The sequence below is a fragment of the Podarcis erhardii genome, assembly GCF_964252035.2.
Source record: "Podarcis erhardii genome assembly, chromosome: 2".
NCBI classification, from domain to species: Eukaryota; Metazoa; Chordata; class Lepidosauria; order Squamata; family Lacertidae; genus Podarcis; species Podarcis erhardii.
In genome coordinates, this window is record NC_138498.1 from 69,933,892 (window position 1) to 69,956,270 (window position 22,379).

The 22,379-nt window shown below is 43.4% G+C and overlaps 1 protein-coding gene across 17 annotated transcripts in view; it reads left to right on the forward strand.

Moving 5' to 3' along the window:
- Positions 1–22,379, forward strand: part of NSD1 (nuclear receptor binding SET domain protein 1) — a 62,223-nt gene that overhangs the window by 36,699 nt on the left and 3,145 nt on the right. For 16 of the 17 annotated variants that reach the window (XM_081850177.1, XM_081850182.1, XM_081850181.1 and 13 more), the window contains 16 exons: positions 1,318–1,424; positions 4,014–4,089; positions 5,273–5,391; positions 7,182–7,325; positions 8,054–8,177; positions 8,444–8,644; positions 8,838–9,017; positions 10,084–10,240; positions 10,843–11,048; positions 12,126–12,238; positions 13,198–13,467; positions 14,561–14,677; positions 14,945–15,086; positions 15,953–16,059; positions 16,748–16,949; positions 17,588–22,102. In XM_081850177.1, coding sequence (XP_081706303.1) covers positions 1,318–1,424; positions 4,014–4,089; positions 5,273–5,391; positions 7,182–7,325; positions 8,054–8,177; positions 8,444–8,644; positions 8,838–9,017; positions 10,084–10,240; positions 10,843–11,048; positions 12,126–12,238; positions 13,198–13,467; positions 14,561–14,677; positions 14,945–15,086; positions 15,953–16,059; positions 16,748–16,949; positions 17,588–19,437 — 4,115 coding nt within the window. In that variant the 3' untranslated portion in view covers positions 19,438–22,102. Of the gene's footprint in view, positions 1–1,317; positions 1,425–4,013; positions 4,090–5,272; positions 5,392–7,181; positions 7,326–8,053; positions 8,178–8,443; positions 8,645–8,837; positions 9,018–10,083; positions 10,241–10,842; positions 11,049–12,125; positions 12,239–13,197; positions 13,468–14,560; positions 14,678–14,944; positions 15,087–15,952; positions 16,060–16,747; positions 16,950–17,587; positions 22,103–22,379 lie in introns of those variants that run through there. The other variant, XM_081850174.1, reaches the window with a different exon arrangement.

Here is a 22,379-nt window from a genome sequence, read left to right on the forward strand (position 1 = left end):
ACCTAAAAACTTAAAAAATTTAAGCCACAAGAATTTTCAACCTCAGAAAATTAAAACGAGTTAGCTATAGTTGGGGCTTGCTGGGTTCTACATCCTTCTTAAATTGTGGTGCCCAGAATTGGACACAGTATTCCAGGTGTGGTCTGACCAAGACAGAATAGAGTGGTACTATTACTTCCCTTGACCTGGACACTAGACTTCTGTTGATGCAGCCTATAATAGCATTAGGGGTTTATTTGCTGCTGCATCACACTGTTGACTCATGTAAAGCTTGTAATCCACCAAGACCCCTAGATTCTTTTCACATGTACTTCTAGTAAGCCAGGTGTCCCCCATCCTATATTTGTGTATCTCATAGAATCATAGAGTTGGAAGAGACCACAAGGGCCATCGAGTCCAACCCCCTGCCAAGCAGGAAACACCATCAGAGCACTCCTGACATATGGTTGTCAAGCCTCTGCTTAAAGACCTCCAAAGAAGGAGACTCCACCACACTCCTTGGCAGCAAATTCCACTGTCAAACAGCTCTTACTGTCAGGAAGTTCTTCCTAATGTTTAGGTGGAATCTCCTTTCTTGTAGTTTGGAACCATTGCTCCGTGTCCGCTTCTCTGGAGCAGCAGAAAACAACCTTTCTCCCTCCTCTATGTGACATCCTTTTATATATTTGAACATGGCTATCATATCACCCCTTAACCTCCTCTTCTCCAGGCTAAACATGCCCAGCTCTCTTAGCCGTTCCTCATAAGGCATCGTTTCCAGGCCTTTGACCATTTTGGTTGCCCTCCTCTGGACATGTTCCAGTTTGTCAGTGTCCTTCTTGAACTGTGGTGCCCAGAACTGGACACAGTACTCCAGGTGAGGTCTGACCAGAGCAGAATACAGTGGCACTATTACTTCCCTTGATCTAGATGCTATACTCCTATTGATGCAGCCCAGAATTGCATTGGCTTTTTTAGCTGCCGCGTCACACTGTTGGCTCATGTCAAGTTTGTGGTCAACCAAGACTCCTAGATCCTTTTCACATGTACTGCTCTCAAGCCAGGTGTCACCCATCTTGTATCTGGTTCTTCTTGCAAAACCTTACATTTGTCCCTACTGAAAATCATTTTGTTAGCTTGCGAACAGTTCTCTGATCTATTAAGGTAATTTTGAATTCTGATTCTGTCTTCTGTGGCATTAGCTACCCCTCCCAATTTTGTTATTTCTTGGTTTGGGGCAGATGAGGTACAACAAACAGTACTGGTGTTATACTGATTCTTACTTGGTGCTGATAAAACTAGTTTGTTTCTAGTGAGGAAAATTCATTTTTATTTTAGGGAGTTTTGAGAGTAAGCGCCAGAGGAAACCAACAAAAAAGCTGTTGGAATCCAATGATTTGGATACTGCATTCATACCAAAGAGAGAGTGGACTTCCATAAAGAAGGTAAGTTCCTTCCTTCTGCTTCAAATGTTACCAAAGATCTGCTATGCTCCTGAATGTAAAATTATTTCATCTGCACAGAGTTTTGATCGGCTTTCATTTGGTTTAGGGTACCTAATAGAAGCACTCAGTAAAAAATAATACAGTGGTACCTCGGGTTAAGTACTTAATTCATTCCGGAGTTCCGTTCTTAACCTGAAACTGTTCTTAACCTGAAGCACCACTTTAGCTAATGGGGCTTCCTGCTGCCTCCACGCCACCAGAGCACGATTTCTGTTCTCATCCTGAAGCAAAGTTCTTAAAAGGTAAAGGTACCCCTGCCCGTATGGGCCAGTCGTGTTCGACTCTAGGGTTGTGCGCCCATCTCACTTAAGAGGCCGGGGGCCAGCGCTGTCCAGAGACACTTCCGGGTCACGTGGCCAGCGTGACTAAGCTGCTCTGGCGAGCCAGCACCAGCACAGCACACGGAAACGCCGTTTACCTTCCCGCTATAAAGCGGTACCTATTTATCTACTTGCACTTAGGGGTGCTTTCGAACTGCTAGGTGGGCAGGAGCTGGGACCGAAAGACGGGAGCTCACCCCGCCGCAGGGATTCGAACCGCCGACCATGCGATCGGCAAGCCCTAGGCGCTGTGGTTTTACCCACAGCGCTACCCGCGTCCCTATTTCTGGGTTAATATTTCTGGGTTAGCGGAGTCTGTAACCTGAAGCGTATGCAACCCGAGGTACCACTGTAGTGATAATCAGAGCTCAGCCTATAAAGTTCTTGTTGCACTTTCTTTTCAAAAAGGTGTCATTGTCCAAACTGAGCGAACATTAGGCCCGTAAGCCTTTGAATCTATGGCTCTTTTACAATGACCAGAGTCATGCTGTCAAACATATGCACATATCTCATTATTTTCAGTTGGGAGTCTGTAGGAGTTCTTTTCACTAGAGAGTGAACTCTTTCAACAAATTGATAGTGGATTGGCTGGCTGTGAAGAGAAGAAAGCCTCTGATGTACAAAATATCTCTCTGTGTGAGCATGCATGTGTTTTAAAGTAACGTAAGCACCGGCTGGAACTCCAAACCAGGACTCCTCTCTAAAGACTTTTCCTGTGCTAGAGATCAGGCCTTTTCTATAGGAAATTATGGTTATGGTCCCCTTTGCTAAAATGTATCCAAACAGAGTCCTTTGAAGATTTTTTTCATTTTCATTTTTTCCATACCTTGGAAGTCAAACAGAATTCATTCCGGAAGTCCGTTCGACTTCCAAAACATTCAAAAACCAAACCACAGCTTTTGACTGGCTGTAGGAAGCTCTTGCAGCCAATCAGAAGCCCCATTGGATGTTCGCATTCCCCCCAAAAACATTTGCAAACCGGAACAATCACTTCTGGGTTTGCGGCATTGCTAATTCAGGACTCAATTTTAGTTTGTTCTGTAACACCTATTGTGATAGGGACAACCATAGAATGTTTATTCTACATTTTATGAAAAATGAATTCAACTTGCTTTTCTTTTTGAAAAACTGTTAAAGCAACCACATCCAATATGAAAATGCAATAATCATTTGTTTATGTACTTAAGCTTTTATGTCCTATCTTTCTGTCAGGGCAGCTCACAATAACAAAAGTTAATCCATCTGTTGATAAAAATTAAACAGTAACAATTAAACAATAAAACCAGCCACAGACACACAAAAGAAGAATTTTGCAGCAGAGCAGACATTAAGAGTAAAACCCGTTCGTTAAAGGAAAAAGCCAAATTTTGACTGCAAAAAATCACAGAATTGTTGATTTGGAAGAAACTCCAACAGCTGCCTAGTCCAAACCCCTGCAACACAGGAATCATGGCTAAAGAATCCCTGACAGATGGCCATTCAACCTTTGTTTTAAAATCCTCCAATGCTTGTCTGCATGCAAGAAGCAAAGAATGATGTACCCAGCAATCTGTGGGGCCTCAGGTGTTGAGAAAAACTCCTGAAAAGGCTGATACTAAAGTAGGTGGTCCTTGGTATATTCCGGTTCCAAACCATTTAGTTAAATCTATTTTTGGGAACTGCCCTGAGATCTACGGATGAAGGGTAGTAGACAAAACTAAATAAATAAATCTAAATAAATAAATAATAAAGTGAAGCCACAGGCACTTTATTTTCTTTTGCTGCTGCCTTCATGATAATTCATTAAATATACGATTATATTGCTGTAAGCTGCCTTGTGAATTGCAAAAATGAAAAGGAAGGGTCTAAATATTTTGAACTGTGAAAATGGTATAATATGCTGCATTTAGTGGAGGCCCCTCTAGATTTGTTAGTATCTTACTGTTTTTGTGAAAGTTATGATTTTTCTTCTGCTTCAGCTGTGCAGAAAGATTCTTCAACAATTATAACTAAGTAAATATGATTCTTCCTACTTCTTGCCACCCAGGGGTTCAGACACTGGGCAATCACCTCCCCATCCTTCTGATTATGGAAATTTGTGATGCTTCTTCTTGTTGTTGTTTGTCAATATGTTGAAGGTAGAATTGCCATTGAGATGTGGCCAGGGAATCACATCTCTTTGTAGGTGTGCGAATTTGCTTGGTAAATTGTCCCTGTTGCTTGTTCGCAGTGTTCTGAGGCTGGTCCTTTGGATACTGAAATGTCTGAGTTGTACTCCACATCTCAGCTTCTGGACGCTGGTGAAGGTAGGTGGTGCTCCTGTTCTGTAGCATGAAGCTGGCAGTTTCCTGTGAGTGAACATTAATAATAAGCTAAGCAAGATTCTTCCGTCACGTTACATAATCATCAGCCCACTGCAGTGTAAGCAGATATTTTCACATAGAGACCAAGTCACAAATGAACTGGGTCCAGATCAAAAAGAAGGAATTGCATCTTTGTCTAATAATAATAATAATAATAATACCCTGCCCATCTGGCTGGGTTTCCCCAGCCACTCTGGGCGGCTTCCAGCCGAATATTAAAAACAAAACAGCATCAAACATTAAAAACTTCCCTAAACAGGGCCGCCTTCAGTTGTCTTTTAAAAGTAAAATAGTTGCTTATTGTCTTGACATCTGCTGGGAGGGCATTCCACAGGGCAGGTGCCACTACCAAGAAGGCCCTCTGCCTGCTTCCCTGTAACCTCACTTCTCCCAGGGAGGGAACCACAGGAAGGCCATCAGTGCTGGACCTCAGTGTCTGGGCTGGATGGTGGGGGTGGAGACACAGGTATACAGGACCGAGGCTGCTTAGGGCTTTATTAGTCAGAGTCAGTTTTAAAATGAAAACATACTAGAATTTGTGGCAGCAGTGAGTGTAGTGATGGACTCAGGAGCACTCCAAAGATGAAAAAGGTGTGTGGGGTGGATCTGGCCAGAAATCTGTTCAGACAACAGCAGAGTGATAAGAAACAACGTGAGACTCAAAGGTGTCCTTCGGCTTGCATTTCTGAATTTTCAGTGCTCACCAACCACATTTTTCTTCATGATCATGAGGATGAGAAACTAGCTGTTAACTAAGGTGGCTTCTTAGATGCCAGTAACTCTGCTGTATGGTGTTCAAAGGGATACCTGGAACCACCCTGTTTATCAACTCACTGGTACTTTCTTCCAACTTGTGGTATTTGGGTAATGTGGAACAAGGGTGACTTCGTCTTATTTTTGTGAAAATATACTCAACAACACAATATGAATTTTCATTCTAAACTGTGTAGTCCTCAGAGGTTTGCAGACATTTATCTGCAATTGAATTACGGGTTAAAAATGGGTATGGTGTGTCCTACTCATCAGTGCTGGATTTTGGGGTTTAAAATTTGAGGGCCATAGATGTCAGAATTACCTTAGGGTACAGTTATTTGATTACAGTCTTGAAACATCTTCCTTACTGCAGCTCCTGAAAAGGTTCCAGGCAAACAGAGAAGGCGGAAGCGGCAACGACGTACTTTTGCCTCAGCGCCATACAAGAAGGAAAAGGGTGAAGATGTACTGGGAGAAAATGCGAACTCTGAGGTACTTCTGGGCTTTGGATTCTGTAAAAGGATACATGTATGACGTCTTTTTGAAGTAGCATTATATTTTTAAAAATGCATAAAACTATTGACTGTGTTGTAAAAGAAGGTATAAAAGACTTAGCAGCAAACAAAGGCAGGACTGCACAAGAGTATTGTGTATAAACTAGTGGCTCATGTTTAAAAGATTTGCGTTAACCTAAGTATTCATACACGCATACATTTCTGTGCCGCTAAACCAAGAAAAATGTATTCATTTTGAATTATACATACAAACAACAATTACAGGAACTTGTTCTCACAATGTGTATAAGGCCTGGAAAAACTCGCCGCAGCTACAAGCTGAATGTCACACCAACTGCCCTGAAACCCTTCAAAAAAACCTCCCCTATTCAGAGAGTGGTGTATATAAAATCAAAAGTAAAAACATAAAAAGGCAAAGTTCAGAAGCACATAAAACCAGGTTTTAGGGATATTGTTGTGATACTTACACGGTTGGGAGTCCATTTTAGATTACAGTATACTGAAATTCACTGGACAGTTGGCTTTAACATTTGAAACAGTATATTCTAAAGCATGTTTCTGTCATAGGCTTCCAAGTTTACAATACTATATTTCCATTCACATACAGGATGTGGAAATGAAAGCTGCACGTTTTGTATTTCACATACTGTGTTCTTTCCACAAGACCTAGTATGAAATTGCTTTTCTGCTCTGTGACACTTTCATGGAATAGAAATATATTTTTCTCTGAAAGCAGTATACTACAGTCTTCTTGAACATCCACCAGTTGTTTGAAATTATACGCCCACAACTTTTTCTTGGTTTAGCAATGACAGGAGGGTTTCTGTACATTAGGGTTTTATATATTTATTTAGTGGTTATGTTTATAACCCATCCTTTTCTCACAGTGACCAACATGTTCATATGAGTGGAAGAGTTGCACCTGCTTCTCTTAACACAGTCATTTGCAATTGTCCATTTGCATCTCATTATATAGTCTACACTGTTTGCTGAAGACACACTTCTGTACCCTGCCCTTTGACAGCTGAACATTTGTGTGATATTTGTGAGACCACCCCTATTATTCTTTGGTTTGTTTTGAGTTGTTTTATTTGATTTTGATATTGTATGATTTTATGCTTGCAACCCGTCATGGGATCTTGTGAAAGGGGGGGGGTATGAAATCTAATAAATCAATAGCGTTGTGTGTCAGATACTGAGGTTGCGCCCTGGAGACAGTGTGGTGTAGTGGTTAGCGTGTTGGAGCAAGACCTGGGAGACGGGGGTTCTAGTCCCCACCCATGAAGCTCACTGGGTGACTTTGGGCAAGTCGCTGTCTCTCAAATCTACCCAACCTCTCAGGGTTGTTGTGAGGATAAAATGGAGATGGGGAAAACCATGTATGCCACCTCTTGAGCAACTTGGAGGAAAGGCAGGATATAAATGTAATGAATAAATAATGGTTGTGGAGATTCCCAACATAGGTGTTTAGGAAGTATACTGCCACAGGGCAGCAAAATAGTCATAGTCATGTGTTTTGTTAAAGTTCAGAATGTTTCTTTCCCTCAGTGAAACCTTAAAAGTGGAGAAGTGTGAGGAGAGTTAGCGCCACAGCATGAGGCATCTTCTGCAGGCAGAGTGATTAGGGCTAGAGGCGCTGCATGCAGCTCGGCAAGCAGGTTGGCAGAACACCCCTATGTATTGTACCCAAACTATAAGAGCAGCCCAGAGGAGGGGGTAAATGAAAGAGAGAATCTGACTGATCACAGTCTTTCTTTTTCTCAAAAGGGAGATAGGACTAATCATGGAACAGCTGGAAGCCCCAAGGAGACTATTGAGGAAGGGTCTGAAAATGACCATGGAGTGCCTTCATCCAAACGGATGCAGGGGGAGCGAGGAGGAGGAGCTGCTCTCAAGGAGAACGTGTGTCAGGTAAAAGTCTGAAGTGCTTTGCTTGAATGCTGGTAATTGTGAAGATGACTTGAAGCAGCCAGACTACTTGGGGACAGGCCATGTTAGCAGGAACCAGATATTTGCAGAGCTTGCATCCAATGCTTTTTTAAAAGCTTCTGCAAACAAAACTCTTAAGGTATTTTTATTAATTTTGACATGAGGGCTTTCTGTCTACAATCCTTATTTTGTGTGCAGTCCCAGAACCATTTTGGGTAGACAGGAAGTGTGGGGGGTACAGGATTGCAAACGTGTGTTTAACGTGTGCCTTGTAAGGAGCTTCTGAAGTAGTGTAAATCACTCGAAGTTCTAATGTTTGAGCCAAACAATTGGACCACAGCGGCTGTTGCTGAAAATGTGTTAGCTGTGGTTTAGTAGCTATGCATAAGCTAGGATTCCCTACTCCCACTGTTAAGTTGTGGGTGAACATATCAGATGACATAGCGATTCTTCAAACAGCTCTTGTTTATTCACAGGCCAGAACAGAACTGACCTGAAGGGTTCAGTCAGCCTCCTTATATAGAGCTCCAGTACAACGTAACTGTAACAATTTTCTAAAACTATCCAATCACTGAACGTCACTTTCGATCCCTTATTTGCATAACTATCTACAATATCCCCCTGCTAGCCCAGGGTGAGAACTTCAGTACATAACACCCACCTCTTTAATTTCAGTCCTTGACCACACATTGTTTATAATTCCTTTGCAGATCTGTGAAAAGCCAGGTGAATTGTTGCTCTGTGAAGCCCAGTGCTGTGGAGCTTTCCACCTGCAGTGCCTCGGGCTCTCAGAAATGCCGAAGGGCAAGTTTATCTGCACTGAGTGTTCCACAGGTACGAAACTGTACTCGCTGATGGTGTGGCGAGCTCTCGGGTTGCTTTCAAATGTTGGAGCTTGTTGAAAACAAATGGCTTTGCAGCATGGAGCAGAACGGCTCTGCTGTCTACCAGGCTGGAGCAATCCTGATCTTGTATGTTGTTGCCTCCAGCCGTGGTGACTGCCTGTAACTTTTTTTTTTTTTGCTCTGCTGCCGTTCAGGACTCTTGCACCTTCTCTTCTTTGATTGTGTTTCTTCTACTTTGCTGCCCTCTCCTATTAGGAGTCCACACGTGTTTTGTATGCAAGAACAGTGGAGAAAACGTCAAGCGGTGCTTGCTTCCCTTGTGTGGGAAGTACTATCATGAAGAGTGCATACAGAAGTACCCTCCCACAGTCATGCAGAACAAGGGCTTTCGCTGCTCACTGCACATCTGCATGACTTGCCATGCAGCCAACCCAGCAAATGTCTCCGCATCTAAAGGTACAGTAACCTTTTCTTGTGTCCAGAATGGAAGTGCATTTCTACATTCATTTTAATTCATTGGTGTTCCCCCCACCCTGTTCTTGGATATTTTAAAGGTGGGGTTGGTGTATAAAACTTCAATCTTAATAAACGATTTTTTCAGCTTTTATTATTATTAAGAAAATGTAATTCCAATATATTTCTCTGCTAGGTCGCTTGATGCGCTGTGTCCGATGTCCTGTTGCATACCACTCGAATGATTTCTGCCTCGCTGCTGGGACTGTGATCCTTGCTTCCAACAGCATGATTTGCCCAAATCATTTTAGCCCTCGAAGGGGCTGCAGAAACCATGAGCATGTAAATGTCAGCTGGTGCTTTGTTTGTTCAGAAGGTAAGGCGCTTTGTGCTGGGCCTGGTGCGTTATGAGTGCTGCCATGTTTTGAATGAGTACAAGCATAGGAGGATGTTGTTGAGGAAGTGAGGGGGCAGCCTAATCTATCAGCTCTTTACCACAAAATGATACAAATGGCCACGATGCTGTCCTTTGTGTAAGTGAAACATGTTGCCGGACTGAGGTATACAGTCAGGATCATCCCTGGGGGTCCCTACTTTGGGCCTAAGGGAGAGGGAAGCAGCCAAAAGAAGGCAATGGGCCTTCCATAGAATGCAATACAGTGGTACCTTGGGTTAAGTACTTAATGGAGGTCCATTCTTAACCTGAAACTCTTCTTAACCTGAGGTACCACTTTAGCTAATGGGGCCTCCCGCTGCTGCCGCACTGCCACCATGTGATTTCTGTTCTCATCCTGAGGCAAGGTTCTTAACCCAAGGTACTATTTCTGGGTTAGCGGAGTCTGCAATCTGAAGTGTCTGTAACCTGAGGTACCACTGTATGTAAAGGCAGTGGTCATGTTAGTGGGATGGGCCACAGTGATAAAGCCACTAAAACAAAATGTAATATATATGTTTGCTAAGCTTGCTGACATAGCAGGCACAGCAAATGAGACATGGAATATGGAACTTAAGCCCTTCTTCCATAGAGCTTAGGGCAGTATACATGGTTGACTTCCCCCTTTTCACCATCCCCCTTTCTGTGAGCGAAGATTGGCCTAACTGCCTCCTTGTCATATATAACACCTCAGAAGATGAAGTAGTGGAAAAAAGTAAATGTTGTGGCCCGCAGGTGCTTCGCTATGCAAATAGATATGATTGGGTTTAGCACTGGCATATTGTATTGGCTTTGACACAGTTGAGACCTTTACAATAAAATGGATACCTGGGGGGTGAAGTTAACTTTATTCTGGGGACCAGCACGACCCTCTTTTGACCCATTTTCCATTTAAAGAACTGAAGTGGGATTTGAGGTCTGGATAGGATGAACTCCCCTTTTAATGTGATGCTGTGCATAGGTGTTCCTGTGGTTCTGTCCCTGACATACCTGCCTTTCTTTCTCACAGGTGGAAGCCTTCTGTGCTGTGAATCCTGCCCTGCTGCATTCCACAGGGAGTGTCTGAACATTGACATGCCAGAGGGGAGCTGGTACTGTAACGACTGCAAAGCTGGCAAGAAGCCACACTACAAGGAGGTGGTCTGGGTTAAAGTGGGACGTTACAGGTGAGAGTGAATGAAGGCAAATTTCTGTTATATTTAAAAGATTACAGTTGTCTCTTGTGAAAGCTTGTTGCTACTGCTCATTTTTGCTTTGCTAATATTATTAATACTGTACAGTGGTACCTCGGGTTAAGAACTTAATTCGTTCTGGAGGTCTGTTCTTAACCTGAAACTGTTCTTAACCTGAGGTACCACTTTAGCTAATGGGGCCTCCCCCTGACACTGTGTGATTTCTGTTCTCATCCTGAACCTGAGGTACTATTTCTGGGTTAGCGGAATCTGTAACCTGAAGGGTCTGCAACCTGAAGTGTCTGTAACCCAAGGTACTACTGTATTCACAGTGTCAAGAGGGGACCTCCCCTCAGCTTTATGTGTATTCTTACCAGCATGGCTGTTGCTGCCCTTACAGTTGTTTCCACAATGTTAATAGAATACGTAAAGTCTTCTACTAATGTGGGTTCCTGTTATGCCATGGTTAGGTTAGCAAACACACACACACACACACACACACACGATGCATCTCCAAAGGAGTGGATCTAGGAAACGGACATTCCAGAAATTTATCCATGGGTTCATCTGTTTTTCTTGCCTTTGTTCATTTCCAGGTGGTGGCCAGCTGAGATTTGCCACCCTAGGACCATCCCTGTCAACATCCAGAAAATGAAGCATGTCATCGGTGAATTTCCTGTACTTTTTTTTGGATCAAATGATTACCTTTGGACCCACCAAGCTCGAGTATTTCCCTATATGGAAGGAGATGTGAGCAGCAAGGACAAGATGGCAAAGGGAGTTGATGGCATTTACAAGAAGGGTAACCCATTTTCTTCTACTCTAATGTAACCATGAAAGTTTGCAATGAATCCCATCTTTTTCTTTGTTCTCAGGGAAATAAGATGCTGCTTTAGGGAAAAAGGAATAGATTCTGGCATCATTATACTTCAGAAATAGCCCTGGCTAGAATTATAGATTGAGCAACTTTGGTTTGTCATGATGTCTGAACTGATGAGCAGTGGTTTGTGAGTGGTCGGCACACCAGAAATGGAAGCTGTGGTTTGAAATAGGTTTGCAAACCATAGTTTCTGCTAAGCAAACTAACTATAGTTATAACTATTGCTTTGCCTCCAAAGGCCACTGGGCCTAGACACAGAAGCACTAAGCAGACAAGTAGTTCTAAACTATACTTTGTCCATCCAGAACCTCAAACTGTGGGTGCATTTGCATGCCATGGTAAACAATGGTTAATTCTTTACCATGAGTGTGCAGCTTGCTCCCCATTTTTCCCCTTCTGCTAGTGAGCAGGAGCAACAAACCACAACTCTTGGTGTACATGGTTGAAACATAACACTAAATCAGGGATTATAGTTTGTTGTTCCACTTGCTACTGGATGGAATAAAGTGGGAGTGATTTCCATATTCCTGGTGAACTATTAACTGTGGTTTACTGTGACATACAAATTCAGCTAAAGTGTGTTGAGAGGTCGGAACTGAGTCTCTTTTGTTGTTGTTTTTAATCTTTCCTGAGGTGACATTTCTTGATGTAAGAACTCAGCATAGAGTAGATGGGGATTGGTGTCTATATAGCTTTAAGATGTAGGGATAAAACAAATTATTTCAAAAAGCTTGAGTTACACAAAACAATGTCTTTACTTTTTGCAATCCTGAAACAAAGGCATGCTAAAGTTTTCTGGCTACTGCCTGGGAGTATGGAAATCTCAGTACTGTTCTCAGTTTTGCTACAGACTGGGAATCCTAGAGAATCCTCTTTGTGGCTGCTGTTTCCTGTCCCGTCTGTTACTGGTGCCTCACTTCAGCATATTTTCATGTAAGTGCATATATAAAAGTGGCTGAATGCCTGTTCTTATATAATAAGGAAGTTTTCTTAATTTAGCTCTGCAGGAAGCTGCTGTGAGGTTTGAAGAGCTGAAAACGCAGAAGGAACTGAGGCAGCTACAGGAAGACAAAAAGAATGATAAGAAGCCCCCTCCTTACAAACATATCAAGGTGAGGATGCAGGACATGATAGCAGATGACGGGCCTTGTGCACATGTGTTGCCCCCTATCCCTTGAAGGTGGTTGGGCTGTGGGACTGTGTGCTCCATCCTTAAACATAATGAAGGCACAAGTCTTAACCATTGTTAATGCTGACCAGGACGTGCTCTTAACTATACACTCTTCTTGCCAATCTTTTCTTCATATCTTGCCACCTGCCACTACACCACAAAAGCTGAAACCTGTACAATCTGTCCACTGTGAAACATTTCCTTTAGACTTCAAAGGAAGCACACAAGCTGTTTTTGGTGGTACCACAGATTCACATGGCAAGATTCACCTAACAAGTCATGTCAGTGCAAGCCCTGTGTGAGGATTTCCACTTGCACAAGGGGACTTTTCCCTCCTCTCCTCCCCCTCCACACCCGCTGAATTGGGTCTAAGGGGGTTGGGAGAACCCCCAGAAGTGCTGGGGGGATCATTCTGTCTGGCAAGGTGCAATTCTTGTGTTGATGGGGTGTTCACTGTAGTGCAACATTGAGTTTTACCTATGTTTTAATCCCAGTGTAAACTATGAGGTCAGCTATTGGCCACATGAACTTCAACTCTTTGCTGACCTGCAGTAAATCTTTGGTGTATAAAATCCTGTTGAAAGGAAGGGACTCTCCTTACTGTGTGAACTACTATGTTCTTTCTGTCCCACCCTGAGAAAGGATCACCTCACACTATTGAACACCATTACAATAGCTGATTAAAGTGGAAGGTGCATTTTCTATGCTGGTAGAAGAGTTGCAGCTGAAACAATAATAAAGATTAACAATATACATGAAAGTGCAGTATTGACCCATTTCAACAAGTATCACTGTAGCAAAAGTTGTTTCTGATTTCCATGTATGTAGTCTACATTTCTGCATTCCAGTGATTTAGCTAGGCCAGCCGATTTACTTAGTGGCTTATATCTGTATTTAAAGGTGAACCGGCCTGTAGGCAAAGTGCAGATCTTCACTGCAGACTTGTCTGAGATCCCACGTTGCAATTGCAAGCCAGCTGATGAAAACCCCTGTGGCCTAGACTCCGAGTGTATTAATCGCATGCTGCTCTATGAGTGTCACCCTGCTGTCTGCCCTGCTGGGGAACGTTGCCAAAACCAGTGTTTTACCAAAAGGCAATATCCTGAAGTGGAAATATTCCGCACATTGGCAAGAGGCTGGGGTTTGCAAGCCAAAAGAGACATTAAAAAGGTATGTTTGTTTTTTGCTGTCTTAATTCTTCCCCAAGTTTAGTTTCAGCATCCCACACTTTCTATAATTGAATTTAGTTTTCCTTTCTTAAAGCGTAAAATTTACAAAGACAAGAAATGAGTCATTATTCCTGTCTGAGACATACATACACATGTGGTAGGAGTTTGTTTCCCATGATTACCTAAATATATAGTCAGTCTTTGCCTTCCCATATATAAGTTGGGTTCTGTGCTAATGGAACCTTGAAACAATCTGAACTAGATTTAGCAGAAATCAATATATGTCAGGATTTCCCCAGATGAGTAGTATTGCTTACCTCTCTTCATCCTACACCGCAAATTCTTGAGTGCCCAGTTTTTCATCACGCTTCTGTGTTTTAAGAAACAGATGGAAAGTACTGCTCATTAGACTGTTTCTTAGCCTCACATTTTCTTACACCAAAACCATCCTTAATTAATACCCATCTAAGTAAAGGGATTTTAAACCCCATATTTAAACTGAGTGGATTGCCAAAAAAATTTCTATCAAGGCGATGTCTGCATTTGCAGTTTTTACTGTTGTAAAAAGTAACTACTGTAAACGCTTGAATTGCTGAATCTCAGCTCTCCTAGGCAAACCATGAGCCCTAAATCTTGGCTACTTCTCGTGGTTACTTATGATTTAGCTCAGCACAGCAGTAGGGGGGTTAGGGAGGCACTAAGCACTCACAGTTTTCTTTTTTGGAGGCCATGGGTTGGCATAGTGTGACAGGCATACCAGACTACAAAGAGCAGTGGTCTAGGTCAAAAGAAACCAGTTTGTAATAAAACTGAAGGTTATGATGCTCTAGTATGTTTTATTAAGGAATGCAGTTCAGTACCTAAAATAGAGATGGTGCCTCCTCAGGCTCACCTTCCAAAAAGCACTAAAGATTTTGGTTTCCATGAAAAGCTATGAATTAGTAACTTTTGTTTTAATGGGTGTGTGTTTTGTTCATTTGTTTCCTATGCGTATCTCTTCCCATCCCCAAAGCCCCTGAGTTTGATTGGTCTTGGCTTTGTATTCAGAGTACTATTTGTTGTTCTCTCATCTCTTCCCACTTCCACACTTTCAGGGTGAGTTTGTCAACGAATATGTGGGAGAGCTGATAGATGAGGAGGAATGCCGGGCCAGAATCCGCTATGCCCAAGAGCACGATATCACCAACTTTTATATGCTAACTTTGGACAAGGTGTGTGAAAACATTCCTGTTTTCTATATCTGAAGTAAAATACTGCTAGTTCATGTACGTTTGAAACAATAAATTAAGATACTGTGCCTTCTGTTGGCATTGGTTTTAGATTGCAAGACCACCTGATTTGTGTGTGTGCTTTCTTGGAAAGACATCTCCCCCAACCCTCAAATTTCTTAGAGCATTCCATATCTGTATTGCACTGCTTATAGCTAAGAATAAAGTTCTGTGTTTTGAAAGGCTTGAGTTCTTCCCTGTGCTTTTTAGGATCGAATAATTGATGCTGGACCAAAAGGCAATTATGCTCGATTTATGAACCATTGCTGCCAGCCAAATTGTGAGACACAGAAGTGGTCAGTGAATGGAGATACTCGGGTTGGCCTTTTTGCGCTCATAAATATCAAAGCTGGTAAGGAGCCCTAATGATTAGTAGCCTTGTTTCTGATATTTTGGCGTATGTATCAAGAAATGAAAGTCTGCAGCCTGAGGGCAGGTTTATCTAATGAGTCCCGCTAATGGAACTCTGTTCAAGGACTTCTGCTGATTCAGTGGCACTTCCCTTCTTTTCCCACCCTCTCACTGAAATTGGCTTTGTGGTGGGGGGTCAAGAAAACCCCCAGAACTGCATGTGGGGGGAGCAGAGGGGGGTCATTTTGTCTCACAGTCTGAAAAGCTTGAGCTGATGGAACGATTGCCATAGCACTATGTTGGATTCCTCCCTGAGTGATGGCATGTAAGAAGTTGAGATACTTCTTCACAGTAAGTGACACATATCTCTGCGTTCACCATCCATTACATATAACAAAAAGCTTTAATAGGTAGCAGCTGTCATAGAATCAAAGAGTTGGGAGTAGTATTTTGAAGTCATTTCCCAACCCCCTGCTCAGTGCAAGATACAATACAGCATCCCTGACAGGTGGCTATTTGGTGGAAGGTATGTTCTTCTATCTGTGTATTTGTACTATATTCACAATGTAGGAAATTTCATCCTGCTTGTTGAAATTTCATCTTGCATGGTCCTCAGGAGGTAAGGTAATGCAATTCTACTAAGTCATAGACCTTTGTTGCTAGCCTGCACTGGAATTTCAGCACATACAAGGAAAAGTAGAAGCAGCAGATTCTCCTCAGCATTTGCACATCTTTTTTTGGGGGGGGGGGTTGGTTTTTCTTGTTTGTTTAATCTTGTTTTTAATCTTTTATTCCAGTTCTAGAACTTCAGGTTTAGCAAAGCCTATTACAATCCAAATGGGTCTCATTGATTTCTCTTATTACCAGGGACTGAGCTAACTTTCAACTACAACCTGGAGTGTTTGGGGAATGGGAAGACAGTTTGCAAATGTGGTGCTCCAAACTGCAGTGGTTTCCTTGGAGTAAGACCAAAGGTATTTCAAACCCTTATTTAGATTTCTTCCTTCAGCTGCCCTTTGAATTGCTTGGGGTTCATTTTTTACTTAATTTAAAGGAATCTTTTTCTCTTCAGTATACTCCTCTCCAAGTTACTGTGTGATTGCTATTGCTGTTGATAAAAATGGCACCCCTTTAAGGCCCACTCTGCATTGCTTAAATCAGATGAAAATGGGGGGGGGGGACTGGAAAAAAGCCAATGCCAGGAGAGATCTGTGCTAATAACATTAATCACTGTATAGGGAAGTTTTTAATGTTGGATGTTTTACTTTGTTGGATGTTTTAATTTGTTGGAAGCCACCCAGAGTGACTGAGGCAACCCTGTTAGATGGGCAGCATATGAATAATACATTGTTGTTGTTGTTCTTTTCCTGACACAGTGGTCAGGATGAATGTAAAACTTCCAATGTGTCCAAAATGAATATATGTTTGTTAGGAACTTTCATAGCTGGGGAAACTCTGGGTTTATTCATACTAGGAAAACATAATCTTATCATATGGCCTATTCAGAATTGAACTGTTTACTTACCCCTCAAGAATTGTGATTGCAGCTGTTTTCCTTGTGGTCTTTCATCAAGTCAGCTAAAGAAGTTTAACAGAAAGAGGTATGAGGACTGGGATTTGTTCCCTTTGAGCATTTACTCAGTGGCATTGTTTTGTCTCCAGAACCAGCCACCTGCCTCTGAAGAGAAGTCCAAGAAGTTCAAGAGGCGGCATGGGAAGCGTAAATCCCAAGCAGAGATTATGAAGGAGCGTGAGGATGAATGTTTCAGCTGCGGGGATGGAGGGCAGCTGGTTTCCTGTAAGAGGCCAGGCTGCCCAAAGGTGTACCATGCTGACTGCCTCAATCTGACCAGGCGTCCTGCAGGTCAGTCACGTATTCTCACTATTATTCATAGAAACTTAAGTATAACAGCTGCATTGATAGCACTAGCCTCGAGCGAGAAATGATGCCTCCCAAACTTAGCAGCTGGTGACAATTCATATAATAAAAACAGGAGGAGAGCCCAGCTGCATCAGAACAAAGGCCTATCTAGTCCAACATCTTGTTCTCACAGTGGAAGCCCAGAAGCAGCACCTGAGTGCAACAACACTCTCCTCATTCATGTCCCCCAGCAACTGGCATTCAGAAGCATACCATCTCTGAGTGGAGTGCTTGTTTGGTGTGGACAAAAGACCAAATAAAAGGAAGTTCCACCAGCTCAGTTTGCTAAGTTTGAAAACTTGATTTAAATCATTACTTTTGTTGTTGTTGTTGTTGCTTGAACCAAAACTAACTTGAAACACAGTGGTTAGAACTGAATGAACAAACCAGCGCATTTTACATAACTGCAATGTAATTTATAATGGCAAATGGATGCCTGGTAAACTAGAGCTGTTTTGGATGATATCCCCTTAGCAACCTCCAGAGTTAGTCCAGGCTTTCTTTCTTGTTGATTTCAGCCATTCGCAGATCTGACTTTCTCACCTCCTCTTAAGCTGCGCCTTTTTTTTCCTGTGCTGCAGGGAAATGGGAATGCCCTTGGCACCAGTGTGACGTGTGCAGCAAAGAGGCAGCTTCCTTCTGCGAGATGTGCCCCAGGTCCTTTTGCAAGCAGCACCGAGAGGGCATGCTCTTCATCTCTAAACTGGACGGACGCCTGTCCTGCACAGAACATGATCCATGTGGACCTAACCCTCTAGAGCCAGGAGAGATTCGTGAGTATGCGCCTTCCACAGAATCGGCAGCTGGCTGCCAAAACACTCAGCCATCAGACGAGCAGCCTGCGGCTACAGGCCCGAAATCTCAGCCATCAGAGAGGCTACCTCTGACTGTGGCCCTGAGGCTGCAACCCTCAGATAAGCCACCTTCCTCTTCAATGGCTCTGAGGCTAAAATCCTCAGACAAGCAGCCTTCCTCTGTCGCACTGAAGCTGCAGTCCTCAGATAAAGCACCCTCCACCGTGGCACTGAGGCTACAACCATCAGACAAGCTGCCCTCCACCCTGTCCCTGAGTTTAAAACCCTCAGACAAATTGCCCTCCACCCTGTCCCTGAGGTTAAAGCCCTCAGACAAATTATCCTCAGCCCTTGCCCTTAGGTTGCAGTCGTCAGATAAGCCGCTCTCTGCCGTGGCGCTCAGGCTACATCCCTCAGAAAAATCGCCCTCCACGGTGGCCCTGAGGTTACAACCCTCTGAAAAACAGGCTTCTGCTGTTGCCCAGAAGTCACAATCGTCAGAAAAGCTATCCTCCACAGTAGCTCATGAGTCACAGCTATCAGACAAGCCGGTCACTGGAGTGGCACCAGGACCTCAGGACAAGCCACCTGCTCCGGAGGCATTGGGACCTCAGACAACAGACAAAAGCTCCACAGTGAAACCACCAGGGTCCAAGAAGTCAGAACTGTCACCTACTGCAGGCATACCGAGGTCTCAGAATTCGGAGGAACCTCCTGTTGCAGAGATACCAAAGCTCCAGGTGTTGGACAAGCCTGCTGATCCTGAATCTCCAAGGCCTCAGCCACTGGACAGGCCCATTTCTCTTGGCCCAACACCCAAGCCCTCGGGCAAGTCTGTTGCTCCACTGAGCCTACGATCTCAGCCAGTAGTCAGACCAGTCACCCCCATAGCCCTGAGGTCTAAACCATCAGAAAAGCCAGCCACTCCTGTAGTCCCACAGCCACAGCCACCCAACAGGGTTTCTACCCCAGCAGATGCTCGGCCCATGCCATCAGACAAGCCTTCCACTACCACAGGTCTGAGGCCTCAGCTTCCTTCCCCACTAAGCCTGAGGCCTTTGCTTTCAGAGAAAGCACTGAGGCCTGTTGACCAGAACGCTCAGCCAAAAGAAAGAGGCTCTGTGACTGTGGAGCAGACTCCTCAGCAGAAAGAGCGGACATCTGTATCCGAGGAGCAGCCTTGCAGGCCTACAGGGAAATTTTCGGGCTATGTTGGGCAAGCAGCCCACCCTCTAGAGAATTTTCAAATACACGAACAGACCCCTTGGCATAGTGCGAAAGGACTGCAATCGGTGGAGCAATCGCTTTGGACAGCTGAGAAACTGCAGTCTCCTGAGCACAGTCTTTGCTCAGGCCAAGAAGCCGCATCTGCACCTTCCACGGAGCAGCCATTTTGGCCCACAGATAGACTGTGTGCATTTGAACAACCCCTTTGGCCTGCAAGAGAAGCTCCACTGCCTTCTGGACAGGCATCGTGGCTGCCCAGAAACATTCAAACATTGGAGCAGATCTCGTGGCTCTCTGGGAAAGCACAAACGCCTGTGGGGCAGGACATTTTGCCTTTGTCTGAACAAAACGTGGTGCTAGTACTGAACCAGGATTCCCCTGGCCATGAACCTACTGAGTCTAAACCTTAGTGAAGCCAGTTCGAGGCCAGACGGGTCACTATTTTTGTTTTGTTTGTTTTTTTATTGTATGGGGAAGGGTATTTTGTTTCTTGGGTTGTTGTTTTTTTAAAAAAATACACTTCCCCAGATCCTTGACCTTCCAACATCCCACCCAAACTACCCACCTACATTTACCTAAATCCGAACGATGCCCAGCCAAGCAGCAAGAATGTAGATGGCCTGTTCCGTCTTCATTTTGGAAACAATAAAGCTGAAATAAAGGAATCCACTGTGGATAATAATCTCTAATTCCATTGAAATAATCAAAATTACTAACCTTGCATGTCTGAGTGACAGGCGTGCATTAATGGTGTGTCTCCTAGATTTGCTGTTCCAAAGAAGTAGCTTCATTCCATCTCACTAGTTGCAAGCCAGCCATTCTGTACTGGCACCTTGCATTTCCAAAACAATTCAACTGATGGAATCCCGTCATTGGAGAAGCGAAGCGAAGGGACCTGACAGTTTCCTCCCTAGTTTTCATTTCTCAGAGTTCTGTTTTAGGAGAGTGTTTTGCTTGAGAATATGCTGCCAGGGCACAACAAATACAGGTGCTTTTTGAAGAAACGTTACTTGAAGTTAGTTGAGAAGCCCAGTTCCACTAGGTGGAACTGTCTGCTCCTTTGTGAACAGCTGAAGATCCTTCACGGACTTTATAATTGGAGGTGGGGGGGAAAAGAAATTCAGAGATACCATCTGCTAGCATTCTTATCCTGGGACTTAGATCTCTAGCACAGTAAAGTCAGAGCCCCCACATAGGCAGAATTTTGACCACTAAAGGCAACAGCAGGTTAGACAAATGAGTCAATCTCTCTTCTGGATTTTTGTGGTGCATCATTGCTGTTACCTAACTTTTTTCAGTCTTTGCAACAAGAATTATTAGTGTTTTTGGATGAATGAAACTAATTCCCCCCCTCCACTACAAGCAGTTGCTTAGGAATCATGTTTGCATTGTTTACAGTAGTCCTAACTATTCGGGGTGCATTCCTCTGGCTAAAGTATGTCACCTCAGAAGGCGGAACAGAACTAATAACCCGTTTGAGAATAAATGTTTCCAGGATAGAAAGCGTGTTTTATTAATCTTACCTTGATTAGTCTCCAGCTTAAAGTATTTCCCATCTTACCAAAAAATACTGAAACAAAAACTTGAATTTAACTGGGCTACACTGAAGAATATCTGCATGTCAGAAACAGAGGTAGCTGAGGTCATAGTTCTCACACTGGAACACTAAGGGCTGCAGCAGCTGGCTTAGATCTCTCTTCCTTTCTTCATCTCTCTTTCCCAGTCAGTGCAGCGCTTTATGCCTGGTGCGTAGCCAGGCTGGTATTATGCATAACTCTGGTGGAAGTGGTTATTGTTACCCAACCAGACATAAATGCAGCTTGCTATGGTGCTGGTTAGATATTGTTGATGAACTATATTGAGGATCAGAGAAGTTACTGCTTGCTTGGCCCTGAATATGTCTAGGTTTCTTCATATCTTGGCTGTAGGAGAGACAAGCAAGCATACCATGCCAATATTTCACATGGTGGTTTCAGTTAGACACACTGATGTCTGGAGGCAGCTTAACTATCTCTCTCTCTCTCTCTCTCTCTCTCTCTCTCTCTCTCTCTCTCTCTCTCACACACACACACACACACACACACACACACACACACACACACTCACTCACTCACTCACTCTCACACACACACCTTTCCTGCTAACTTTTGCCTCCTTTTCATGTTCTGTTGGCCTGGATAGCTGAAGTCGCACAGTCTGTCATGCTTCAGCTTCAAGTAGCAAATTTGGTTAGCTCCTAATTTGCCCTTTTTAGATTTCCAGGTGTTGTTTTTTTTTGCACAAAGCAGAAGTTCTGGTTTCTGATCCTTTTACTTTGAAGCATATATCATTGGGGTATTCAGATCCTCTGTAGAATTGCAATAGTACTACAGTTGATCCTATACAGTGGCAGTTCAAATTCTGACCTAATACTTTTTTCAATGCTGGCTTTCCACAATGATGGTACCTGCTGGGCACTACAAAACATTCCCCCCCCCCACCACCACTGTGCATCTCATCCTCTCCCCTGAATCATTTCCCTCTCTCTCCAAAGCTAGTGACTTTGCAAAGCATTATAGCTAACGGAATCTTAGTTCTTAACATTGGTTTTCCTCGAAGACCTGCAGGCTCAGCGGTTGCTTATTGCTGAAAATGGGGAAAAGCAAGTACATTTTGGTTTCTGCGTGACTCCTGCACAAAGGGAAACAGGACAACTCTTCTGAACGAGGCAGAAACAAGAAGCCAAGGGCATTTTACTAAAACCTTTTTTAAAACAAAAAGATCACATTTTTAAACAAGCAAGCCAAACCAATCACGAGGTTCAGTATGTTAAATATTTCTCATGTGTGGAAAATAATAATAATAAAGCTCTAAATTTTACATATTTAGGCCTTCCCGTGAGCTGGACTTTGTCATGTAGATTGTGTGTTTAGGGCTTCCTTTGTGCCAGACCCCACCCCAAGCCAGCTGTACCTGTAACAAGAAAGATACCTGCACTGCTTTGTCCAACTCTGTTCTTGCAATGTCATGTGTTTTTAACTAGCTATTTGTTTCATGGAAAAACAACAACAATAAACTGTGAATATTTTTGGTGGAGGCTGTTTTAAATCTTTAAAACAGAGAAAAGTCCATTTTGCATTAATTCTCCTGAGTGTAGGTGCTAGGGGTCAAGAATGCGTGACACGGTAGGGGATCTGTGCAGCAGCACATTCAGAATCTTTATCTAGGAACTCCTGCTTAAAGTCAGTTGGATTTTTGCATGGCATTTCAGCCCCTGTTGTCTGCTGCCGCCCTGCTTTCTCCTTTTCCCCCAAGAGCCTCTCTGTACAGATTCAGTTTTGCCGCCACCTCCCTCCCTGAAGCTGATCAATTA